The 13,311-nt window shown below is 36.7% G+C and overlaps 1 protein-coding gene across 1 annotated transcript in view; it reads left to right on the top strand.

Moving 5' to 3' along the window:
- The window catches only part of SLC25A16 (solute carrier family 25 member 16), a 47,859-nt gene that overhangs the window by 32,549 nt on the left and 1,999 nt on the right, over nucleotides 1-13,311 (top strand). The window contains exons 5-8 of the mRNA XM_027062144.2: nucleotides 1,695-1,816; nucleotides 2,172-2,238; nucleotides 6,833-6,995; nucleotides 10,735-10,803. Of these exons, the coding sequence (XP_026917945.1) occupies nucleotides 1,695-1,816; nucleotides 2,172-2,238; nucleotides 6,833-6,995; nucleotides 10,735-10,803 (421 nt within the window). The remainder of the gene's footprint in view (nucleotides 1-1,694; nucleotides 1,817-2,171; nucleotides 2,239-6,832; nucleotides 6,996-10,734; nucleotides 10,804-13,311) is intronic.

The raw sequence follows: 13,311 nt of genomic DNA, 5'->3' as shown, positions 1-13,311 counted from the left end.
ATTGTGAGTTTGAGCTCCATGTTGGGTGTGGAGATCACTTAAAAATAAAATTAAAAACAATAAACAATAAAATAAAAAGCTTCTGCACAGTAAAGGAAACTATCAACAAAACTAAGACAACCTACTGAATGGGAGAAGATATTTGCAAATGATATATCCAATAAAGGGTTAGTATCCAAAATACATAAAGAACCGATACAACTCAACACAAAAAACACACCAAATAATCTAATTAAAAAATGGACAGAAGACATGAACAGACATTTCTTGGAAGAAGACATACAGATGGCCAATGGACACATGAAAAGATGCTCAACACCATTCATCATCAGGGAAATGCTAATCAAAACCACAATGAGATATCACCTCACATTTGTCAGAATGGCTAAAATAAAAAACTCAAGAGCGGCACCTGGGTGGCTCAGTCACTGGTTAAGAGTTCAACTCTTGGGGCGCCTGGGTGGCTCAGTCGGTTAAGCATCTGACTTCGGCTCAGGTCATGATCATGGTTCGTGAGTTCGAGCCCTGCATCAGGCTCTCTGCTCTCAGTGCAGAGTCTGGAGCCTGCTTCGGATTCTATGTCTCCTTCTCTCTCTGACCCTTCCCCACTCATGCTTTGTCTTTCTTCCTCTCTCAAAAATAAACAAACATTAAAAAAAAAAGTTCAACTCTTGACTTCGGCAGGTAATGATCTCATGGTTCGTGGGTTCTTGAATTCAAGCCCCACATCAGGCTGTACGCTGACAGTGCAGAGCCTGCTTGGGATTCTATCTCCCTTTCTCTCTGCCCCTCCCTGACATGTGCACACGTTCTCTCTCTATTGCTCTCTCTCAAAAACAAACAAACAAACAAACAAACAAAAACAATATTGGCAGGGATGTGGAGAAAAAGGAACCCTTATGCACTGTTGATGGGAATGAAAACTGGTGCAGCCACTGTTGCAGGCCTCATGGAGGTTCCTGAAAAAATTAAAAATAGAATTATTATATGATCCAGTAATTCCACTATTGCATATTTACCCTAACAATACAAAGACATTAATTTGAAAGGACGATGCACCCCTACGTTTATTACAGCATTATTTACAATAGCCAACTTAGGGGAGCAGCCCAAGTGTCCATCAATAGATGAATGGATAAAGAAGACGATAATACACACACACACACACACACACACACACAGTAAAACCTTGGTTTGTAAGCATAATTCCTTCTGGAAACATGCTTATAATCCAAAGTACTTGTATATCTCTCTCTTTCAAAATAAATAAAAAATAAACTTAAAAAAATTCCTTTGATAGGTAAACATCTCTTCATTTTAGGATTAGAGATAATACATAAAAAGTCAAATATCTTGCCTAGTGCTAGGAGATAGTTTTTCCTTTCTGGTATCTTTCCTGGAAATAGACAAGAAATAGAATTAAAAAAAAAATACTCATCATACACCTACACTGCACTGTTTTGGTGTTAATAATATAACTTCACAGTGGGAAGAATTTCGAAAGAGTTTACAAACTGACCCTTTGCTTGCAAGGTTGTTTTTCAACTGATAATATTATGATTTAATTCTGTAAGTAATATCACTTTCGATTGCATTGGGTTTTCATCATAAGTATATTTTGAGAGCACTACTAATGATCGGAAAGAGATATATATTTTCTATTACATTTTTAAGTTTCTCCTTTTTTTTTTCAGGTATGACAGCAGTTATCTGTACTTACCCACTTGACATGGTTAGAGTACGCCTAGCATTCCAGGTGAAAGGGGAACACACTTATACAGGAATTATTCATGCATTCAAAACAATTTATGCAAAGGTATTTCACATTTACTTTTCTTGTTTATATTGTGTCTTTTTTTTTTTTTAATAATGTGAGTTTTATGCCCAACATGGGGCTTGAACTCATGACTCTAAGACCACGAGTCACAAGGTCTACTCACTGAGCCAGTCAGGTGCCCTTATAATGTGTCCTTATATATTTAGAAAAATATTTTGAAAGTTATATAAGTTATTTTATTTATAGTTATTGATGTTAATAATGATTGTGACACATTTGTGTTTCAGGTTGGGTCCCAGAATAATTTTTTCATTGTAATGTATGTTTTTGCTTTTTGATGTTTATCATAATAAACACAATGTAATCTCACTTCTACTTTTTCTTCATTCAAAAGGAAGGTGGTTTCCTTGGATTTTACAGAGGCCTGATGCCCACTATATTAGGAATGGCTCCGTATGCAGGTATTTTCAAATTTGGCAGAATCTTGATCTTTCATTTTTTTCTAAGAATGATTTTTAAATTGTAGCATTTTGTATTTAAGCCCCAATTCCTTCAGGAATTATTTCTTTCCTCCCTAAGGATAAGCATTTGACTCAGCACCATAGTCCCTCCTTTCCCCAGTGATCTACAGTGCTACTGCTTTTTTTTTTTTTTTTTTACAGTGCTACTTCTAAAAATAAGAATAAAGTGCAGTTTTATGCACTCTTTATATTTGGTAGGACAAGTCCATTTACCTTATGCTTTTTTTTTTTCCAGGAATGTAGGAACTATAGATATTCTGTTTCCTGCACATTTTAAAATCCATTTTGAAGTTGCACAAAAACACTTGTTGGGATTTTGAATGAAATTTTATACAGTTCCAGGACATTTTTGTTAGATATATTTATAGATACCATGTAAGCTGTGTTGTGTCTTTTAGAAAATTACATTTTTAGTTTATTACTTGATTTAATTTTATGATTTTATAGCTAGCCATTATCCTACTTGTTGGTATCATAGCCAGCCACTGTGTTACTTGCAGATGTTTTGGGTTTCCTATGTGGGCAATTGTATCCTGTCCACATGGTGTCTTTTTCTTATTTACATTCTAATCCTTATTTCCTTATTTATTTATGTTTATCTTCACTTACTGTACTATGCTAAGGACCTACAGTGCAGCAGTGAATAGAAGTGATGATAGTAGGCATTTTGGCTCATTAATTATTTTAAAGGGACTGTTTGTAATACTTCTTCATTTAGTTTAATGTTCATTTATGATGTTAAGGAAGTTTTGCTAAGAATTTTTATCTGATTTGGTGTTGAATTTTATCAGACACCCTCGCCTGCATTTATGGAGGTAATCATATAGCTTTCTCCTTGAATATGTTATTATGATAAATGATATTAATAGATGTTCTAAGATCAAGTCAAATTGGCTGTGACATAATGACCTTTTTATATCCTGTTGGATTAAGTTTGCTAATTGTCTTTAGAAGTTATACATCTAGGGGCACCTGGGTGGTTCAGTTGGTTAAGCATCTGACTTCGGCTCAGATCATGATCTCCCCGTTCATGAGTTCCAGCTTTGGCCTAAGTGCTGACAGCTCGGAACCTGGAGCCTGCTTCGAATTCTGTGTTTCCCTTTCTCTGCCCCTCCCCTGCTGGCACGTTGTTTCTCTCTCTCTCAAAAATAAACATTAAAAAAAAAGAGAGGAGTGTGGTTTGGGTATCAAGGTTATATAAGTCTCATAAATGAGTTGTAGAGTATTTCCTCATCTTCCATCTCTATAAGATGATTAGAATTATCTGTTTCTTGAAAGTTTTCTTTGTGGGTGATTTTTTTAATACTGGTTTAACTTCTTAAATGGTTGTAGGACCATTCAGATTTTTTATCTTTTGTGAACCATTTTTGGTAATTCATGCCTTTCTTTACTATTTTGAATTTGACCTTTTTGGATTAATTTTCAATTTTTTAGCAAAAGATTTCCCTTATTTCTTCATATCATTTTGACATCTACTCTATTGCCATGCTCCTTTTTTCACTTTTTTTTTTGATCAGTTATTTGATTTTGCAAAGAATCAATTTTGGCTTGTGTTTTTCTCTAGTCTACCTTTATTTTACCTTTCAGTGATTCTTGTTCATTTCTTAATTATCTCCTTTTTCGTCATGTTTATTCTTCAGTTGGATGCTTACCTGTTTCATTTTCAACCTTTGGGTTTTTTTATTCCTAATGTGGGCTTCCTACCCACCCCCCCCGCCCCGCCATCATGCTTCAGCTGCATCCCATGAGTTTATTATTTTATTAATTGTTTTTTCTTAAAATTTGGAAATTTTGAAATGTATACAAAAGTAGACAATAGTATAATGAGCCACCATGCACCTATGACCTATCTTCAAAAGTTATCAACTCAGGACCAATCTTGTTTCATCTGTACCCTTAAATACTCCCTCCACTCTCATTCCGAATTGTTTTGGTTTTTTTAAAATTTTTTTTAACGTTTATTTATTTTTGAGACAGAGAGAGACAGAGCATGAATGGGGGAGGGGCAAAGAGAGAGAGGGAGACACAGAATCTGAACCAGGCTCCAGGCTCTGAGCCATCAGTCCAGAGCCCGACGGGAGCTCGAACTGACGGACCGCGAGATCGTGACCTGAGTTAAAGTTGGACGGTTAACCGACTGAGCCACCCAGGCGCCCCTCATTCCAAATTGTTTTAAAGTAACTCCACAGTATCTCAGTATTCAGCTCTCTATGCTTTTTAATTTTTTTATTTTATTTTTTAAATGTTTTATTTATTTTTGAGAGAGAGACAGAGCACGAGTGGGGAAGGGGCAGAGAGAGAGAGGGAGAAACAATCTGAAGCAGGCTCCAGGCTGTCAACACAGAGCCAGATGTGGTGCTCGAATCCACTAACTGTGAGATCATGACCTGAGCCAAAGTGGGACACCTAACCAATTGAGCCACCCAGGTGCCTGTCTATGCTTTTTTAAAAAGCATAACCACACACTATTATGAACTTTAAACATATTTTTTAAGTTTATTTATTTACTTTGAGAGAGAGAGCGTGAGTGGAGGGGCAGAGAGAGAGAGAGGGAGAGAGAGAATCCCAAGCAGGCTCTGCTTGTCAGCACAGAGCCCTGATGTGGGGCTCAAGCTCATGGACCGTGAGATCATGACCTGAGCCAAAACCAAGAGTTGGACACTTAACCAACTGAGTCACCCAGGTGCCCATAGAAAAGTTTCTTAATATCATCTAGTATATTATCATTGTTCAAATCCCTGCCCCCTCCCCTTAACTCATAATTAGCTTTTGGACAGATCCAAGTTAATATTTGCCTAGTATATCTTTTTTCATCCTTTTATTTTTTACTTTCTCATATCTTTATGCTTTAGGTATTTCTTTTGAAACCATTATATAACTGGATATTGTTAAAAATCTGGTCTGTAAAATCTTTAGTTGCCAATTAGTTCACCTGATAGTTATTGTGATTATTGATACATTTGTACTTGTTTCTGTACCTTGCTATTTGATTTCCACCCGAGGCTTTTCTTTTTTATGTTTTAAAATATTTTTTCCTTGTTCCCTTATTTTGCCTAACTCTTACCTGCTCTATTATAAATGTATAAATTTATTTGCCTCCTCCTATGTTGGTGGTCTTTAATTATGAACCCATTACTTGATCTGAATCTCTGAGTTTCAGACCCAGTGATTCCATCTTCTGTAGACCCAATAGCAAGATGCATCTCAATAGCTTTGCTGCTATTGGCATCAATATGAAAAGTCACTTCACTTCTTTCATGGGCCCGCAACTCCCAAATGAGCTCCAGCTTCTATTTTTAGAAGGTGGTGGTGCTGGGGTTCTTGGAGACTTTCTCATTCTTTTTGCAAGACCTGTAGCAATGACAAAGTCATTCAGAATACCTAGATTGCCATTATGCTGGAAGAAGACCTCTTTAATTTTTTGGTCTTATTTTCCTCTCTTTCTAAGTTTTTTGTTTTTAAAATATATTTTAACCTATAGTATATATATAATTTTGTTTCTTAATTTTTCCCCATTTCCCAAACATTTTTCACATATCTGTACTCTTCACAAACATCATTTTATTAGTTGTGTCATATTTTCACTGAATACTATTCCACATTATTTAGGTATTTCTAATTTTTTTAACTTACATTTAATTTGCTATGAATTTCACCATTGTGAACTTTTTCAGATTTTAGATTCAGTCTTTAGTGTATGAATATATAAAAGTGTATGAATATTCTAAAATTGTATACTGTCATTTCAAAATACTATAAAGTTATAAGAATTTTGTATAAGGAAAAAATGCATATATTGAGGTATTCTCCTAGACTAAATTTTTGTTAGTGCTTATTTCTTATTAAGCATCAAGTATATTTTAAATATATTTTAAAATTTAGTAGATATCAAGGTATCTTGAATAATGCTTAGTTGATAGGATTGCTTGAATTCTATTCTTGATTTTGTTAATGTAAGACTTTAATGGGTCTATTATGCAATCATAAATGTTCAGCAAGCACTAAGTGCATATTATTGATAATTTAATATTTATTAGATTTCATGTGTTTTGTGATTCAATATGAACATTTATCTCATGGTTACCACTCTTCCTTGGAGACAAAATTAGGCACTGAGTTAAAATAACAATTTTTTGTCACTTCTGAATGTTTTGTTTGTATCTTATCACCATCATTGTTATTGTGAATTTAAGTTGTAGTATTTACTTGTAATTATTAATCATGAATTTAACTTTTACTGATGTGAAACCTTGGAAAACTACTTAATCCTATTAATATAGAAGTTGGCATTTATACCCAACTACTGCCTTTATTCAGTAAATTGAAGTATAAGTGTATGAAAACCATAGCGATAATTGTTATAGGTATCTTGTTATCTTTAGGTTACTTATAAACATTAATTAAGCCTTTTTCTTTCAGAAATCAGGAAATGTATAGTTTGTTCTTTGAGTTAATTGGTTATTATAAAGAATGGTATCTTTTCATGGTTCATGTAATCTTAAGCATCATGGTGAATTTATGTTTTGTTTTTCAGGTGTTTCATTTTTTACTTTTGGTACCTTAAAGAGTGTTGGGCTTTCCCATGCCCCTACCCTTCTTGGCAGACCTTCATCAGACAATCCTAATGTCTTAGTTTTGAAAACCCACATAAACTTACTTTGTGGTGGTGTTGCTGGAGCAATAGCACAAACAATATCGTAAGTTTCTTCATTAACTTAATCCAATCAAATTGCAGTTTTTCAATATTGATTTTCAGCATTATTCATTTTATTTTTTATTATATATATATGTATATTTACCACTTTGTAGGTCTTCTTTTTCTTTTTTAACTTTATTTTTTATTTTTTAAAATTTACATCCAAATTAGTTAGCATATAGTGAAGCAATGATTTCAGGAGTAGATTGTTTAATGCCCCTTACCCATTTAGCCCATCCCTGCTCCCTCTTATGTATATATATATATTTAATGTTTATTTATTTTTGTGAGAGAGAGAGAGAGAAGAGAGAGAGAGAGAGGGAGAGAGAGAGAGAGAGAGAGGGAACGAGTGGGGGAGAGGCAGAGAGAGAAAATGACAGAAGATCCAAAGTGGGCTCTGGGCTGTCAGCAGAGAGCCTGATGCAGTTCGAACTCATGAACCCTGAGTTCATGACCTGAGCCGAAGTCAGATACCCAACTGACTGAGCGACCCAGTCACTTCTCTTGCATTAAATCTTGAAGACCTCCTTTGTGTCAGACAATGTAGTAGGTTTTGGGACATTTGCTGAATATAGATAAAGGGATTGCTGTATTGTAATTGAAAAAGTAGCTTCAAAGGATTTCCCTAGTCCAAGAGAGATTGTGTAGATGAGATAAAAAGAGGCTGGAACACTAAGAAGCAGGAATTTTTCAGGAAGAAGAAGAAAAGCTTTCTGTGACTGAGGAGTATCCTGAAAAACAGGATGTAGTATTGTCACAAAGACGAAAAAGAGTATCCAATGGAAAAGAAAAATCAAAGTAATATAAGTACTGAAAAGTAAGGTGTTCATTGGATTTTACAGTCAAGGATTACTTGTGTGAAAGCAGATTCCGTATACTTGTGTGTGGAAGCAGATCATACTAGGTTGAAGGTAAAGAAAAAAAGGTGGTGGTTTACTTTTGGCAATCTGGCTGTGGAACCTTGCTCATTTGTAGAAACATGATCACCTCTAGTTATTTTGATTCTCTTCTTGCTCCTACCTTTTTCTTTACTACTACTCACTTCCAATCTAGATCCTTAAAATCGTTTCTTTCTCATTTCTTTTCTTAAACTGTATTCTATACCCATTGACTCTTACCAGATCCAAAGGCTCCCTCTTAGTTCTTTTGCTTCCTTCCAATTGTTCTAGTTCCTTCGTTTTTGTAAATTTTTTTTAATGTTTATTTTTGAGAGAGAAACAGAGTGCGAGTGGGGGAGGGGCAGAGAGCTAGGGAGACACAGAATCTGAAGCCGACTGCAGGCTCTGAGCTGTCAGCACAGAGCCGGACGCAGGGCTTGAACTCACAGACCGCGAGATCATGACCTGAGCCCAAGTCGGACACTCAACCGACTGAGCCACCCAAGGCGCCCCTCGTTCCTTCAGTTTTGTAACAGTACCTCTCCTTGGCCATCTGCCTTCCCAACCCACCCACCCCCACCTTTTCAAGTATCTTACTGATTCATATCTTCCTCTTTCTTCCTATCCATGCTGATATTTTAAGGCGCAGCCTGGCTTTAGTCCTATGCTCTTCCCATAAATGTGTAGAATAGCTCATCTATCTTTATGGTTTCAGTGGTCACCTCTGCACAGATAACAAATTTTATTTAATTCTCCATTACTTCCTCTCCATTACTTCTGTATAGCAAGCTCTTAGCTATTTCTGCTTAGACTTCTGCCATCAGTGCAAACTCCATAGTTCAGATATTAATTCCTTTTTTCCTCTTGGTGACAATCCTCAGCTCCCAGCTTTCTTATTTGTTATTGATAACCATTAATCTTCTAGCCCTAATAATACCTTGAAACCATTTTCACATTGTACGTATCCAAATACTCACTATGTCTTACTGTTTGTTACTGTAGAACATTGCCTAGAATGCTATTTTCTTTCTTTCCCATTGTTCTTTCCCGTATTCTAATCCTTGTACCTTGTCTTCTTACATTCTCTCCCTTCTACTAACCAATTCCTTCTACTCACATACGTCTTTTCCGGCTTGGAAACTGAATCCTTCAGACTGAGGTTTTTGTTCCCTTGATTCCCATAAAATTTCTTCTTCTCACTACCCCATTAAAAAATAATTCCTGGAGATGCTATTGAAATGCATACAGAACTTCAATTATTGGTAATGCTATTTCTTAAGCTGTTTGGTTAAAAAAAACATGTTTTTTAATTATTAAAAAAATTTTTTTTACTGAGAGGCAGAGAGAGACAGAGCACAAATGGGGGAGGGGCAGAGAGAGAAGGAGACAGAATCCTAAGCAGGCTCCAGGCTCCGAGTTGTCAGCACAGAGCCTGACACAGGGCTCGAACTCACAAACCATGAGATCCTGACCTGAGCCGAAGTTGGACACTCAACTGACTGAGCCCCCCAGGAGCCCCACATGTTTTTTTAATTATAACATTTCATTATGAATATAAATATAGGCAGCTCTTCCTGCCCACGGGTCCTGTCCCCATGCTTTGATAAAATCACCTTTTTGCACACACACACAAAATATATATATATGTGTATATATATAATTATACAAGTATATCATTATTTTTGTCATATCACTTAAGTATATATCAGGTACCATGGAGATCTTTGAATAGGAAAGTAAAAAGCAGCTTTGTGACACTTGAGAATGTAAGACTCAATTTTCTTAATGTTGGGATAACAATACCTATTTCATGCAATTATGAAGATGGAATGAGATAAATTACATAAATTGTTTAACTACATTGACAAGTAGTCAATATTAGCAAAATAAAAGTAATTTAAAAAAATCACCTGGGGTCCCACTCTTAAGAGAGATACCTTTTGTATATTTCATTTCAGGCATTTTATTTTATTTTATTTTATTTATTTTATTTTATTTTAGTTAAGTGTACCTAATTTGAGAGAGAAACAGAGCATGAGCAGGGGAGGGGCAGAGAGAGAGAATCCCAAGCAGGCCCCACACTGTCAGCACAGAGCTCAATGTGGGGCTCAGGCTCACGAACTGTGAGATCATGACCTGAGCTGAAACCAAGAATTGGACTTTCAACCAACTGAGACACCCAGGTGCCCCTCGGGCAAATTTTTTTTTTTAACAGAATTTTCTTTGTTCTCTAAATGCAGTATCTGTATTGTTAATTTTTGCCTTTAAGGAAAATTTTTTGTTGGTCTACTGTATACAAGGGGGCTTGCTGAATATTTTTAGAGTAGTGGCTCTTAACTAGAGGTGATTTTGCCTCCAGTGGACATTTATTAATATCTGGAGACAATTTTGGCTGTCACAGCTGGGGTTATGCTATTGGCATGGAGTGGGTAGAGGCCAGGGATGTGCTTAAACATCCTACATTGAATAGGATAGATCCTCACAATTAAGAATTATCTAACCTAAAATGTCAATAGTGCCAAAGTTGAGAAACCCTGTCCTAGGGTTCCAACAATGAAAAATACCCAGTTTGTTTCTTCAGAAAGTGGCACTGAATTTGGCCTTGAGGAATGAACTCTATATTGTGGTGATGAGAGAGAATCATCTAACCCAATAGAACCACATAAGCAAAGGCAAGACCTCTTTATTGCTGTTTGATTGTATTCATGTGCTTATGTCCTGACTCCTAAATTAGACAAAACAATAAAGGTATAAGAACACATTATTTCCTAGGGAAATAACATGTAGGACTTTGTATTCAATAATTGTTGAGTAGAATGCTAGAAATCATTTTTATATCCTTCTGCCTTTTTCTTCTTTTAGCTACCCATTTGATGTAACTCGTCGGCGAATGCAATTAGGAACTGTTCTTCCAGAATTTGAAAAGTGCCTGTAAGTTTTCCATTTGTCATTGTTCATTTTCTTTAGGAAATGTAATGTTTAAAGTAGGTACAGAGATAGGACTGTGGTCTTACCAGTAGTTCAGATCTTCCATAGTATCCTTTGGTAAATTTACAAACTTTCAATCTAGTCCCAATCCATATATATATTATCACTTCAATCTATATATATATATTTAATGTTTATTCATTCTTTTTTAATTTTTTTTAACGTTTATTTATTTTTGAGACAGAGAGAGACAGAGCATGAACAGGGGAGGGGCAGAGAGAGAGGGAGACACAGAATCGGAAGCAGGCTCCAGGCTCCGAGCCATCAGCCCAGAGCCGGACGTGGGGCTTGAACTCACGGACCGTGAGATCGTGACCTGAGCCGAAGTCGGATGCTTAACCAACTGAGCCACCCAGGCGCCCCAATGTTTATTCATTTTTGAAAGACAGAGAGACAGAGCACAAGCAGGGGTGGGGCAGAGAGAGAGGGGGACACAGAATCCGAAGCAGGCTCCAGGCTCCAAGCTGTCAGCACAGAGCCTGACGCGGGGCTTGAACTCACGAACCGTGAGATAATGACCTGAGCTGAAGTCCAACGCTTACCTGACTGAACTACCCAGGCACCCCAAGTCCCAATCCCTATTAAAAATTTCACCTTAGGGGCACCTGGCTGGCTCAGTTGGAAGAGTGTGCAACTCTTGATCTTGAGGTTCTGAATTTGAGCCTCATGTTGGGTGTAGAGATTATTTAAAAGTTTGTTAAAAATTCACATTAGGGCACCTGGGTGGCTCAGTTGGTCAAGTGTCAGACTCTTGATTTTGGCTCAGGTCATGATTTCATGGTTTGGGAGACTGAGCTCTGAGTCAGACTCTGCACTGACAGCTCTGAGCCCACTTGGGATTCTCTCTCTCTCTCTGTCTCTGTCCCACCCTCACTCACTTGCACATGTGCTCGTGCGCATTCTTTCTCATTCTCTCTCAAAAAAAAAAAAAAAAATTAAAAAATCACTTTAGAGCAGCTTGGTTAAATAGAAATATAATGTGAGCCACTTATATAATTTAAAATTTTCTGGTAGCCACATTAAAAAAAAAGTATAAAAAACCAGATTACTGTTTTAAAATATTTTAATTTAGGGGCACCCGGCTGGCTCATTGTGAGGAGCATGCAACTCTTGATTTTGGGGTTGTGAGTCCGAGCCCCATGTTGGGTGTAGAGATTACTTAAATAAATAAACTTAAAAAAAAGTTAAATATTTTAATTTAACCTAATATGTCAAAAATATTATCACTTCAACATCTCAAGACTTTGCATCCTTTTTTTAATACTAAGTGTTTGAGGGGCACCTGGGTGGCTCAGTCAGTTAAGCCCAGACTTTGGCTCAAGTCATGACCTCACGGTTCGTGGGTTCAAGCCCCACATCCGGCTCCGTGCTGACAGCTAGAGCCTGGAGGCTGCTTCAGATTCTGTGTCTCCTTCTTTCTTGCTGCCCCTTCTTGGCTCGCTCTCTCTCTCTCTCTCTCTCTCTCTCAAAAACAAATAAACATTTAAAAACATTAAAAAAATAAAGAAACTAAGTGTTTGAAATCCAGGGTGTATTTAATACTGACAGCACATTTCAATTTGGACTTGCCACATTTTAAGTGCTCACTAACCATGTATGGCTAGTGGCTACCATCATTACCCAGCACAGCTCTAGAGTTTTCTAGAATTTGTAGAGATTTAGAATCATTCTGTTTTCTGGGTGGTGTGTTGTTCCTCAGGGGAAGAGCAGAACATTTGCTCAGGACTTTGAATTGCCTTTGAATTGCCTAAAAGGTTTTTTGAAGATTTTAGTCCAGATTGCCTATCAAAAGAGAAAGGCAAAAGCCAAAATGTTGGTTTGAAAGGAAGGAACACTGAAACTAGAAAGTCTTTATTGCCTATATCTGATAGTCCTTTAACCATTAGTTCTATAACCATCTGCTAGTTGTAGTATAAAACTTGAGTTGAAATGGAAGCTTGATGGGCAACTGAGCATACATTCCTCAAAAAGAATACATAAATATTTCAAATATTTTTATGATATAGTGTTGCCAGTAAATTTTACATAGTCCAAACAAAGTAAATTGTATTAATGAGCCGGCAATTCTGTGTATAATGCTTGTACTTGTTTGGAATGAATTGCTGTTTTATGGTGCATTTTCACCTTGTTTTAACACTTGCTTTCCAAAAGCTATTCAAGATGACATTTTGGCTTTTTTATTTTTAAATGTTTATTTATTTTTGAAGGAAAGGGAAAGAGGGTGTGTGGGAGGGGCTGAGAGGGAGACAGAAGATCTGGTGAGTAGAGGAGGGGCAGAGAGAGAAGGAGAGAGAGAGAATCCCAAGCAGCTCCTCACTGTCAGCACAGAGAGCTATGTGGGGATCTTAGTCACGAACCTGTGAGATCATAACTTGAGCTAAAGTCAGATGTTCAACTGACTGAGCCACCCAGGTGCCCTTGACATTTTGACTTCTTTTAAAAATGCTATTA

This window comes from Acinonyx jubatus, chromosome D2 (assembly GCF_027475565.1).
Source record: "Acinonyx jubatus isolate Ajub_Pintada_27869175 chromosome D2, VMU_Ajub_asm_v1.0, whole genome shotgun sequence".
In the NCBI taxonomy this organism is placed as follows: domain Eukaryota; kingdom Metazoa; phylum Chordata; class Mammalia; order Carnivora; family Felidae; genus Acinonyx; species Acinonyx jubatus.
This window is presented reverse-complemented; position numbering and strand designations above follow the sequence as displayed.